General features: G+C 45.4%; 1 protein-coding gene across 1 annotated transcript in view; it reads right to left on the bottom strand.

Moving 5' to 3' along the window:
* Positions 1–504: 504 nt before the first annotated feature.
* LOC123518181 (leucine-rich repeat transmembrane neuronal protein 3-like) overlaps positions 505–13,690 on the bottom strand; it is a 46,354-nt gene continuing 33,168 nt past the window's right edge. The window contains exon 2 of the mRNA XM_045278869.1: positions 505–4,005. Within this exon, the coding sequence (XP_045134804.1) occupies positions 2,041–4,005 (1,965 nt within the window). The 3' untranslated portion in view covers positions 505–2,040. The remainder of the gene's footprint in view (positions 4,006–13,690) is intronic.

Genomic DNA, 13,690 nt, shown 5'->3' with positions numbered 1-13,690 from the left:
GAACACGGGCGGGGCGAGAGGCGTGGCATGGCTGGTGTGTCTGGGGGAGATATCTGAGGACATGTCATGTGTGTGTGTGTGTGTGTGTGTGTGTGTGTGTGTGTGTGTGTGTGTGTGTGTGTGTTTCTATTTACTGAACTGTCTATTCGTCTTTCTCTATCCGTCTCTCTGTGTGTCTTCTCTATTGATTTGCCTGTCTCTACCCACCTCTCTCTCTCTCTCTCTCTCTCTCTCTCTCTCTCTCTCTCTCTCTCTCTCTCTCTCTTTGCTGATATCTTTCTGGACGTCGCTTTTTTCTGATATTTACATCTGATATTGCATTTTTTTTTTATAGCCTTGCTGGTGATCTTTTTACTATTGTCTCTTTTATCTCTCACTCTCACAGATGACTGGTGTTTCCTACTGGCGTGGTGGACTGACGGCAACATCTGACTTGTGAGTACCTTCCTTGGGTCATTTGGGGAAAGAGGGAGCGACGGAAGGATGAATAAAAACATATATTGATTGATTTTAGGACGCTTTATCCATTCATACAAAAACTTACTTATAAGATACAAAAAAGTTTAGTATCACAGCTTATGTTTCGAGACTCCGTGGGACAGCAAGGCAGGCAGTGTTAGATCCTGCTTCTCACTTACCCGGGGTCCAGAAAGTGTTTTGATCAGCGGAAGGGTTTTTGTCAATTTCATAAATGCTTGTTATTCTGTAGATGCACTAAAGATTACTACGCCTCGATTGCTTCATGTTTAAGGGAAATATAGTGTTTTATGATATATTCATATGTATTATAGAGTTGTTTTTTGAAGAAAGGTTGATCTAAGGTAGATTCAGCGAGGAACTTATTTGGAATACTACAGGGCACAGTTAATTCTAATGATTTTATTTTGTAGGAAGAGAACAAACAGCTAACACGGCTTCCTGAAGGGTTAGTAATGGTGTGTGTGTGTGTGTGTGTGTGTGTGTGTGTGTGTGTGTGTGTGGTGGGCAGCCGCCGCCTCGTAATGTTAATGTTAGGGGAGGCTGGATGGCTGGAAGGCTGGATGGCTGGAAGCTGCTGGTTATCTCTGATTGAGTGGAAATATTCCAACACATCTTCGCTGCCTTACCACCTACTCTGTTACATCACTACAATACATCAAATAGAAAACAAGACACCAATCATACAAAAACGAGGCGTAACAAAAATAAGAACCGACATTTATTGTTGAACACACTACCTAGTTAATGGCAAAGAAATATACAAAGCACAAAGGAAACTTCTGTAGCCACCTATAACTCTCGTGTTGATTTCAACACAACAGAACACCTTGGGCGTGGGGCGGCACCTCCCTGACGAGGATAACAGTGTTTTGGGTCGGGTCCAGCATGACCGTCAGGGCGGGACCTCACGGGCGGCTCTGGTCCGCTTGCGGGACGGTAGTACATAATGCACTTATTTACTCTTATACTCACTAAAGCACGAACTCACTATATCATACATCAGCCTAATTCCAACTGGCTGCTTTATTAATTAGTTCCAGCGTCTTGCGCAACCCCTGCAGGTTTAATCTTTATTGTTTCCAAAGAGCACTTTAACATGACGTTCATTGCATCAACTACACTTTGAGGATGTGTTTGCCAGCCGCACAGTCTCGAGCCGTCACTAGCGTTCAGCAGGTTCCGTCACGGATGGTAACGTAACGTCTTTAGGGAGCGAGTCAAGGTGGTGGCGGTGCGCAAGGTGTCGCTCGCTGGTTGGATGTATGTATGTACATGTACGACACGACACGATACGACACATAAGCAGAGTGTCATAGTTCTGGTGGAGCAACTGTGAGGGGAACGAGTCACGCCCTCATGAGCATAAGATTCCCTCCAGCTAAGTGCTGTTTATAGTTAAAGGCACATGGAGGAAGGAGACAACAGGCTTCCTGGGAGTCCTGGGTGGCTGACGTAAGCACAAGGTCAAGTTTCACACTACACGGTCGAAGACTAATGTTTCCCTCTCGTGGTCCGCCACCCACCTGTCCGCTTCCACCCGCTGCCTGCCAGACTGCGGCACTAGGGGAGCGGGGAAGCCACCAGTCGCACGATCCTCGGCGCCCTCAGCTCCCGACCTGGCTGCAGGTCCATGCTGGACCCTGCTATGCTGTCCACCTCCTCGATGGTGGCAATGGCCGGGGGCGAGGTGCGGCGGGGGGAACGAGGCGTGGCGGCGCGAGGACCAGGGGGGCTGTTGTCATTGTTGTTGCGACTCATTAATTTCTGTGAGGAGTCTTGGTCTGCGGGCTCATTGGTGTAGTACAGAGCCGAGTGACGCCGAGCGAGCAGCAGGGCGGCGGCTAGCACAAGTAGTAGGGCCAGTACCAGACCTACGCCCACGCCCACGATCAGCGCCAGATGGTCTCCAAACAAATCCAGCACCTGCACGGGCTCCTCGGAGAGGGTGGCTTGCTGGTCCCGTGTGGGGCGGGGACTGTTTTCGCGCCACTTGGGCCACTTTGTCTTCTGCTCAGAGCACGGTGGCAGGTGGGCGGGATCCAAAAGCTGCACTTCTTGATCCACAAACTGAGGCGGCCCGGCGCAGCGCAGACAGCGGTGGGATTTAGGGTGAATGTGGCACACGGACTCTGCGTGAGGGTGTCTGGATGCGGCGGCGTCCTGGAGCCAGGCCAGCATGGGTCCCAGGTGACACTGTTCACAGCGCCACGGATTGCCCTGCAGCCACACCCGCTCCAGCGAGCCCATGGTGATGAAAGCCGTCACCAGGTCTTGTGGAAGACCGCGAAAATCGTTGTAGGAGAGATCTAGTACAGTGAGGTGCGGCGTAGCAAAGAGCGCTGACGCGGGGAACTTTGAGAGAAGATTAGAGGAGACGTTGAGTGTCTTGAGGTGGCGAGCGTGACGCAGCAGGTCTGGGTCCAGCGTGGTGAGGCCCAGCGAGGCCAGCTCCAGGTGCCTCATCTGACGCGTGCGAGGCACCACCTGAACCAGATTTTCCAGCCTGAAAGGATTCCCTGACAAGCGAAGGTAACGCAAGCGACTGAAGCCGTCGTTGATGGCATCTGAGCGGAGTCGTGTCAAGCGGTTGTAGGCCAAGTCGAGGTGGGTCAAAGATGAGTTAGCGAGAGCTTGGGGCTCCAGAGAAGCTAGCCGATTATGAGAAAGTGTGAGAGTGGTGAGGGGTGGTCCCGCCAAGCCTCCGGGAGCCAGGGAAGTAACGTGATTGCCGTCCAGGTGGAGTTTGGATAGCTGCCGAGCAGCAGCTAGTCCTGGCACAACTGTCAGTCTGTTACGGCGGATGTCTAGCAGATTTAATTCAGGAAGTACCTTGAGAAGTTCTTCTGAGAGTTGCTGCAATCCACACGATGCACAACGAAGCTCTCGTAGGCTGGAGATATCTTTGAAACGGTCATAAGGGAGAATTCCAAGAGGGTTGTAGCTGAGGTCGATAGTCCGGAGGTTTTCTAGGCCATAAAACACCCGCGCCACGAGCTCTGGGATGCGGTTGTGGGCGAGGTTGAGGTGGCGCAGCCTGGATACGAAGCGGAACACTGCGGAAGGCACCGACTCGATCAGGTTGTGGCTCAGATCCAGCGTATGCAGAGACTCCGCGCCACGAAAGTTGCTGTCCATGACGGCAGTAAGTGCGTTGTGAGACACATTCAGGGTGTGCAAACGGCGCAAGCCCCAGAAGGAGTGAGCACCGAGGGCAGGCACGCGCGACATAGTAACACTGATGTGCTCCAACTGCGTGTGGCTTTTGAAAATGGGCCCGAGAGTGAGAGTGTTGAGGCGGTCCTGCGGGGCACCCACCTCCAACACCTCCATGTCCTCGGGCATTTCCAGTACCGGTAGTGGGTCCATCAGGCTCCCGGTGGTGCACAGAACCTGCTGTCTCCCGCGGGCATCTAGCGGACAGAAGCACACGGGGGGGCAGGAACCGGGAAGTCCTGCACCCACCGTTGCCGCCACAACGGTGATCGCCGCAGCCGTCACCGCCGCCCACAACACCCACGAGCGCATCTGTAACAGAGAAGAGAAGTTAGCATGTGGATTAGTGTTTCATCCGAGTGACAACATACCTGGGATTGCTCGATAGTGTTATCTTAAGTCCTTGTGAGGAATGCAGAGGACGAAGTGGGTACAGGAAATGACGGTAACAAGACGCCTGATATCTAGTAACCTGTATTCCTGTCACAGTACATTCTGCTTCAGGTATACGCAAAGTTTGAGAGAAATGTAGAGAAATAACTTATAGATCTTTATAGAAAAGGTAGAGTGAGAACTCTGAATAATATATTTTTTTACATCAAAATTGGAAAGGAAACGAAAACGAAAATACACAGATACTCGTAAGTAAACAGTACACCACAGGTAGGGAATAAAAACACTGTGTGTGTGTGTGTGTGTGTGTGTGTGTGTGTGTGTGTAGTCTTGTCGCCATTTAACTCTAACTCTTCATATGTGTGTTTGTTTGCTATTGCTTCAGAACAGACAAATAAACACACTACAAGAAAGAAAATAGTAACGCCCCGGATGCCTGTGCTTGTGGGTGGAGGCTAAACTACGTCCATCTCTCTCTCTCTCTCTCTCTCTCTCTCTCTCTCTCTCTCTCTGCATTTACACTAGCATTCCATCAACACTTTTTTACATCTTTACTTGGATTCATTGCTTTTATTACTTGTCCCTTCACAATTTGACTCCTATAGCACACTTAATGATATTTGAGTCAGTGTTAGCCTCTCTTTCCATCCCTGTGTGCCTTTCATGCGAGGCGCGAGGGGTGGCTGTCTTTCTGGTGAGTGTTTAACGTGTGTGAGTGAACGGTGAGGTCAACGCCATCTGTGAACAATGATTGGCACAGTCGATGCATGACACCTACCTTGTCCTTTTTTGTTATGTCTGCATGATACGTTGTTTTCACCCCGCCCTATCTCTCTCTCTCTCTCTCTCTCTCTCTCTCTGATCGGTATTCTAAAATGCTTTGCTCTCTTATCATCACTGCTTTCTAAAGATACTCGTGCTTTTAAGAGTATTTTTATGGTTCTGGTGATAAATTGCCAAGATTTACAGTTTATTAAGAGGAGAAACTGCTTTATGAACTGTCTAGTTGTCTCTGTGACCTTGGAAAAATTATTGTAGTGAGAGAGGAAGGCGTTTCTGAATACAGGCGTCTCTCTCTCTCTCTCTCTCTCTCTGCGGTAGTGTGGTTGGTGAAAGTAATCAGCGGGAAGATAAGTAAGAAGCCGTATAACTTTTTAATAACTTCAGGTCGCGTCTTCTTCTTCTCCTGTTGCAACGTTTCCTAATCAAAGAATCACTTGGTCGATCAGTCAGTCAGTCAGTCAGTCAGTCAGTCAGTCAGGCAAGCATGCAGTCAATCACTCAATCTTGTATTCTTTCACATTTTTTTTCTTTCTTCTTCACTAAAACTCATACACATTCACTTACCAACTTCCTCCGTCCCAACTCACACACACACACACACACACACACACACACACACACACACACACACACACACACACACGTTCACACTCAAACTCCCACTTAATTACGTGTACCCTCTTGCCCATGACACACACACACACACACACACACACACACACACACACACACACACACACACACACACACACACACCATACACTATAAAGCCGCCACAAACACAGCCTCACACCCTCCCGTCCCCTCCTCTCGCGAATTATACATCCGGGAGGTTAAGTTTAATGCGAAGCTGTTTCCGTTCAAAACAGGACATTGTATCTCTCTCTCTCTCTCTCTCTCTCTCTCTCTCTCTCTCTCTGGTAGGACCGTATTAAAGGAGAAAATATGGGTAAAGCAATGAATAATGTGAAATAAAAAGAGAAAGAGGAGGAAAAAGAGAAAGAAGGAAGAGGAAGACGAAAATGAAGAAGAGGTGGAAGACAAGAGGGTGAAAAAAGAAGAGGGAGAAGACTGAAGACAAGGAGATAAAGGAGGAGGATGGAAGAAGGAGGAAGATAAGGAGGAGGAGGAGGAGGAGGAGGAGGAGGAGGAGGAGGTGAAGCAAGGGTAATATGACGCCTTTATCAGCCACATCCGTCACCCACACTTTCCTTCTTCGCTGCCATCTCCTCCTTTTCGTCCTCCTCCTGCTCCTCTTCTTCCTCCTCTCCTCCACCACCACCACCACCACCACCACCACCACCACCTCCTCCTCCTCATTTATTTTTTTCTTCCTAACATACGTAAGGTCTCGTCCTGTCCTCCTCTTCCTTCTTCTTCCTCTCCTCTTCCACTCCTCTTCCTCTCCTCCATCACCCTCAACACATCCGCCCTATCCCTTTCCTTCCTCCTCCTCCTCCTCCTCCTCCTCTTCCTTTGTTTACCTGCCAACCTCCGGCTTCCTCTTCCTCTCCCTCTCCTTGACCTTTCCTAACCCCGACCTGACCACTTGCTTACTGGTGTTTAAATCTGATGTTTTTGTAATGATGGTGGTGGTGGTGATGGTGGTGATGGTGGTGTTGGAGGTGATGGTGGTGATGGTGGTGATAGGGGTGGTGGTGGAAAAAAAAAAGTAGTTATGTGAAAGATTTTGAAATAGGTAGAGAGAAAATAAGCTGTGAAATTGAGTGGCAGAGAGAGAGAGAGAGAGAGAGAGAGAGAGAGAGAGAGAGAGAGAGAGAGAGAGAGAGAGAGAGATAGGTAATTCCCATAAACTAATCCTTTGGAGAGAGAGAGAGAGAGAGAGAGAGAGAGAGAGAGACAGACAGACAGAGACAGAGAGTAATAAAACTAGAATTATATGCCGTTTTAGTCCACACACACACACACACACACACACACACACACACACACACACACACACACACACACACACACACACACACACACACACACACACACACACAGGGGGCCCCATCGTTGTGTCATACGAGAATAAAGGGATTTACAGCCCCCTACCCCCTTTAAGAAGGATGAGCGGCGGCGGTGCGGGGAGACAAAAGGGAGTTTGGAAGCGAAAGGATTACCACACGTCCTCTGTGAGTAGATTTGGCGGATTGTGAAGAGGAAGAGGATGAAAAAAAATAATAATAATGATAACAACAACAGCAACAACAACAACAACAACAACAACAACAACAACAACAACAACAACAACAACAACAACAACAACAACAACACAAGAACAAGAACAAGAACAACAACAACAACAACAACATCAACAACAACTATAGTAATATCAGGAAGAGGAAGAAGAATAAGGAAGAGAAGAGGAGAAAGGCGAGGAGGGAGATGAGGAGGAGGAGGAGGAGGAGGAGGAGGAGGAGGAGGAGGTTAAAGAAGAGGAAGTAAAAAGTAAAAGTAGAAGGAAGGAAACTAAAAGAATATGAAGGACGGGGAGAAGAGAATGGAAGAAAGAAAAAGAAGAGGAGGAGGAGGAGGAGGAGGAAAAGAAAGAGGAAATAGAAAATGAAAGTAGAAAAAAGTAGACTAAAAGAAGGTGAAGGAGGGGGAGAAAAGAATGAAAGAGAAAAAGAATAGGAGGAGGAGGAGGAGGAGGAGGAGGAGGAAAATAGCTTGTTTATATAATATTCCCTTTTTGTCTGAGATATCAAGAGAAAATAACAAATATGAAATCACTTACTTTTTGAAACGATTTACCTTTTTTTTCATTTATTTATTAATTTATCTATTTATTTATTTTTTGCTTTAGAGAGATATATCAACTTGAGGAATTTAAAGCCTCGCCATTCTTTTTTTTCCAGATTTTTTGTGTTTCATTTCTTAGTCAGGTGAAAACTACAAATAAGGAATCAAGTTTTCTTTTATTTTTCAGAGGAATGTGTAGGTATTTCTCTCTCTCTCTCTCTCTCTCTCTCTCTCTCTCTCTCTCTCTCTCTCTCTCTCTCTCTCTCTCTCTCTCTCTCTCTCTCTACTGTGTCGATTCTTCGTAAACATTCTTGGTTTAGAGGCATTCGACCTCCGCGAGAGAGAGAGAGAGAGAGAGAGAGAGAGAGAGAGAGAGAGAGAGAGAGAGAGAGAGAGAGAGAGAGAGAGACCGGCATATTCTTTCCATCTACATTATCCATCCCATTGCTAAAGAAACCTACCAATCCTACGTTTTTCCTTTCTTTTCTACCTTCCCTTCGTCTTCCTCATTCTTGCGGTCCCTCTTTCCCATGCTGTGTGTCCCTCATTCCTCCCTCCCAGACAGTAGCATTCCAGCTGATCCTTATGACGATTCGTAAACACTTTAGAACCGCAGGGGTCGGTGGTGGGAGCCTGGGAGGTGTGGTAGTGGTGAGCCCTTACGAAAGTTCAGAGTGAGATGACGAGGAGTGACCAGTGAGAAGGTTGGTGAGTTTAAGGCCCATATTCTGAAACACTTTGCTTTCTCACCATCACTGCTTTCCAAAGGCTCTAGTTAAAGATACTCATGTGTTTTGACGGTGTTTTGCAGATTTTTTTTATTTATTATAAGGATAAACTGTCTTGAAAACCCGGCTGGTTGTCCTTGGGGAATTTGAAATTGTCGTGGTGAGAGATTGAAGCGTTTCTGAATACAGTTCCAAGGTTAAAAGAAAAATAGAGTTAAAAAAAGAATAAGAATGATCTCTCAGGTAATGTGGTGTTCAGGAGTTGGTATGTTGGAGGTGCTATTGACAAAGGATAGGGATTTGAAGCTTAAAAAGTTACAGATGATAAACAAAAGTATTTACTAAAAGTTATAGATTTGAAATGACTAACATTGAGTAAATTACACGTATGATTGAAAACAGTAGTAACAATTTTAAGTTCCCAAAATATGGAAGCCAAGATATAAACCATAAGACAAAGGATACGCTCTTAGAATTTACAGCAAAACAGACACTATAAAAAGCAAAGAATATAAATGAATAACACACTTTACATTCTAAGATGCAGTGATAGAGAAACAAGTGGAACGAAGCCAGTGTGTGAGACAATTACTGAATGGTTCTGGTGAAGGTATAGTCAGTCAGTCAGGATGGCGGCAGTGTTGTTAGGGAGGCGGAGGCTGCTGCGGTGGTGGCGGCGTTGGTGGTGGTGGTGGTGGTAGGCTGTGATGGTGGTGGTGGTGGTAGCGGTGGTGGTCACAGTGGTAGGTAGAGGAGGAGATGGTTTTTATAGTGGCGGCGATGATAATGGTTATTGAGATGGAGGAGATGGTGATTGAGATAGTGGTGATGGTGATGGTGGTGATGGTGGTGATTCTGTTTAGTGGGAGACTGATGGCCGTGGATACCGTAGAGAGAGAGAGAGAGAGAGAGAGAGAGGACCACCATCAACCACTATACTAAGAACCACAGCAAGAGTAGACCTCCCTCACAGCTCGCAGCGTGGAGGTTCCTGCTGGGTCTTGTTGGTTCCTCCCCTTCCTAATCACCAATCCTCTTATCCAGTCCCCAATCTCAACCCCCGAGGCCTCTGTGTCAGTCCCCGAGCGCTGTGTCCATCCCCGGCCGCCTCGTCCTCTTCCCTGCTCCCCACCCCCTCTCTCCTACTATTCTTCCCGCGACCCGACGCAGTTCCCTCAAGAATGTCGCTATAACTTCCTATTCTCCCCCGCGGAAAAACAACCCACGGTGAGAGAGAGAGAGAGAGAGAGAGAGAGAGAGAGAGAGAGAGAGAGAGAGAGGAGGGTGGGGGGATGGGGGGATGAGGGTGGAGATAGTGAAGAAATATTAAGAGGGAGACGAAAGAAATATAGGGTAAAGGAGGGAAGAAATTGATTAGGATGGGAAGGAATTGAAAAAAAAAAGGCTTAGAAAGAGAGAGAGAGAGAGAGAGAGAGAGAGAGAGATCTTTATTCGTAACACGTAAGCATCGAGAAGACAAGTAAAGTTCTCAGTCAGCCAAAGATTTTCAGTTCAGCGTTGAATTCCTTAACCCCTTCAGTACTGGGACACATTTTTACCTGAGTTTTGTGCATGATTAAACGGTTTTATTTAGATTAGGAACGGACTATGGAGGTCTGAAGATTAATGGCCAGAGTCTCCACTATTCTAATCCCCCACATAAGTTTCTGAAGCTGTACAAAATCACTAAATAGTTCCTAGAATGAATATGAAAACGCGTCCTGGTACTTAAGAGGTTAAGTGGCGGCGATGGAGATGACACGGAGGAGGCAGATCGTGATGGAGTGTGATGTGTATACGTGGCATAACCTGCGGCGTCACTGTGTTATATTGTCCTTGGCTCTTAGGTGTAAATGGCTGGTATTGTGTAACCTACTCGTACTTTTAAGAGAGGTATTTCATTGACTCTCTCTCTCTCTTGTAATGACCTGAGAATGCTTCTGAGTGTATTCATGGTCTGTGATAGAGTGTGATAGAGTAAACTACACCTTTCCTTTCTTTTGTGCAAGCTATTCGTGCTTTTGAGAGGGTAATCCCATCATTTAGTGTTTAAACAGATAGAAAATTGCATCTTTCTCTCTCAAAATGACTCATTTATGCTTAGGAGGTACAGTGGTATTCAATGGGCGAGTGACTTCACCATCTCCTTTCATTAGTGAAGTGTGTGGAATTCTCTCTCTCTCTCTCTCTCTCTCTCTCTCTCTCTCTCTCTCTCTCTATAATGGTAATTCGGGAATGCTTATAGGTGGCTTAAATGGTAAGGTTAGGTAAGGAGTGGACTTCTCTGTCTTATAACGGTGACTAGGAAATGCACAGTAGGAATCTTAATACCTCTGAGCTACCGAGAGTCAATCAATTGCAATGTTTTATTATCCGATTATCAGTTGATTAGAAGACCAAAGACTGAGGAAAAGATACAGTCACACCTAATCTTAAGTCTGAATATTCTTTTAGGCTTAATATCTTTTGTGACTGGCTTCTTCAGTGGGTCTTTTTTTTTATTCCCCTATTTTATGACTGTCTCTCGTTCCCCGTGGCCAGCAGAACTCTTGCATAAACGAACTAGAGAAGAAACATGTGAAAACGAGTCTAAACGATTATTCTACCTTAGGCCAGAAATGTACGTCCATAGGGGTCCAGCAAGGAAGTGGGCCATTTGTACGTAAGGGAGATGTAATGTAACTAATGTGACTCACTAGGCAGAGAAGTGGCTGAGAATGGAAGGAATTGAAACCCCCTCCCCACTCTCTCTCTCTCTCTCTCTCTCTCTCTCTCTCTCTCTCTCTCTCTCTCTCTCTCTCTCTACGATATTTTTTCTCTTAAATAGGTTATTATATATGTAAGTGAGATGAACGAATTGCAAAATTAATGAATTTGATAACATACACGATAAATGAAAAGGAAAACGAATCACCATAAGGAGGAGGAGGAGGAGGAGGAGGAGGAGGAGGAAGAAGAAGAACAGAGAGAAGAGGAGGAGGAAGGAAATGAAATGATACTAAAACAGTATGGAAGAGGAGAAATAGAAATAAAAATAGGATGAGAACTAGGAAGAATAGCAGGAGAAGAAGAAAGAAGAGAAAGAAGAGGAGGAGAAATTAAACGAAAATATTACAGTAAGGAAAAGGAGAAATAGGAGTAAAAATAGAAGAAGAAGAAGAAGAAGAAGAAGAAGAAGAAGAAGAAGAAGAAGAAGAAGAAGAAGAAGAAGAAGAACGAATAGAAGAAGGAGGAGAAGGAGGGAAAGAAACAGATAGTAGCATATAGATAGAAGAATAAGACGAAAAAAATAGAAGGAACGACAGGGGGAGAAGGCAGTAGTAGTGGTAGCGGTAGAGGTAGAAGTGGCGTTAGAGGAAGGTTAATTTTTTCCCCTGTATCATTAGCCAACCAGGTAAGTTTTTCTTGTTGACGTATCGACCGCTGCGGGACGGATGACAAGTGTGTGTGTGTACATTTCAGCTGGCGAGCGAGGCGACGTCCCTTCACAGTTCACTAATGTCACCTCTGAGACTCTCCTTCCCCTTGCACCTGATTGACAACGAGATAGATAGGTGGGTGGATAGATGGATGGAGAGTTAAGCAGATAGATAGATAGGTGGATAGATAGATATGTAGGTAGGTAGATAGGTGGAGAGAGAGAGAGAGAGAGAGAGAGAGAGAGAGAGAGAGAGAGAGAGAGAGAGAGAGAGAGAGAGAGAGTAGATCAGACAAAGACAAAGAGAGAGAGACAGCACTTCTTACACTAATGAATCTGACAAACTTCTTTCCCGGTGACGTGGAGGAGAAGAAAACAACAGCAAAAAACAACAACAACAAGAAGCCCTTCATTAATTATCATGATAACAAAGTGTGACAGGAAGGAAGGTGACGTACTCTTGTCTGTCTGTCTGTCTGTCTGTCTGTCTGTCTGCTTGTCTGTATGTCTGTGTGTCTGTCTGTCTGTTCCTTTGTTTTTCGTTCAACCCAAAGAATTTTCAAAGGTGTTATTTTATCCTGCCCTGTCTTGTTCTCATCACATCCTCTAGATCTTACTCGTAATTACTGACTTTCTCTCTCTCTCTCTCTCTCTCTCTCTCTCTCTCTCTCTCTCTCTCTCTACGGTAATCATAAAAAGACCATCACTATTCTTTCCTTGGAGGGACACCGCCCATTTCTCCCTCCCACCCACCCTCTCTCCTTCCCTCCTCTCTCCTTCCCTTCCTTCCTTCCCTCCGTCACTGTCTCTCTCTCTCTCACTGTCTTTCATAACACACACACACACACACACACACACACACACACACACACACACACACACACACAATTCACACGCCCTCTTTATATATATCTCTCCCTTCCTCTCTTCCATTCTCTTCTCTCTACCACGCGGTCTCCCTCTTTCTACCTTCAGAGAGAGAGAGAGAGAGAGAGAGAGAGAGCAATCAGGTGGCAGGTAACTCGTGCAGGTGATCTGGAAGCATTACAATTAGTTCCCTCTGGCGACTAAGCAGGGAAGCACGAAGCCAGGAAGGTAGTGGACGAAACGAAATTGGCCAAGTAGGAAGGAAGAGACGCGAAAAATTGAAGAAAAAAGGAAGAAAATGAAGAAAAAAATGATGAAATAGATAATAGGTTAAAAAATAGTTGGTTTAGTAAGAGGAGAGAAGGAAAGGAGTAAGAAAAAGGGAAGAAATATAGGAAGGAAGGAAAGATGGAGGTTTACGCAAGAGAAGGGAATAGAAAAGTAAAAGAGAAAGGAAGATGAAGAAGGAAGAAAAGATGAAAATGATACTAGTAGGTTTAATAAGAGGAGAGAAGGGAAAGAAGTGAGAAAAAGGGAAGAAATATAGGAAGGAAAGATGGAGGTTTACGCAAGAGAAGGGAATAGAAAAGTAAAGAGAAAGGAAGATGAAGAAGGAAGAAAAGATGAAAATGATACTAGTAGGTTTAATAAGAGGAGAGAAGGAAAGAAGTGAGAAAAAGGGAAGAAATATAGGAAGGAAGGAAGGAAAGATGGAGGTTTATATAAGAGAAGGAAATGGAAAAGTAGAAGAGAAAGGAAGATGAAGAAGGAAGAAAAGATGAAAGGGATACTTGGCTAGATAGAATGAGGCAGTTAATTAATAGAGAAAAGAAGAGAAAAGAGAAGAAAAAATTAGAAGAGGACGATGAAGAAAGGAAGGAAATTTGGAGAATATAAGAGAAGGAAATAGAAAAAAATAGAAGAAATAGGAAGATGAAGTTTAGGAAGAATGTGATTTAGTAAGAAAGGAAAAGAAGAGAAAGGAGTAAGAAAAAAAAGAAGAGGATGATGAAGGAAGGAAGAGAAAGATGTAAGACTGCAGGAAAGATGAGGAAAGGAA

This window comes from Portunus trituberculatus, chromosome 43 (assembly GCF_017591435.1).
Source record: "Portunus trituberculatus isolate SZX2019 chromosome 43, ASM1759143v1, whole genome shotgun sequence".
Lineage (NCBI taxonomy): Eukaryota > Metazoa > Arthropoda > Malacostraca > Decapoda > Portunidae > Portunus > Portunus trituberculatus.
This window is presented reverse-complemented; position numbering and strand designations above follow the sequence as displayed.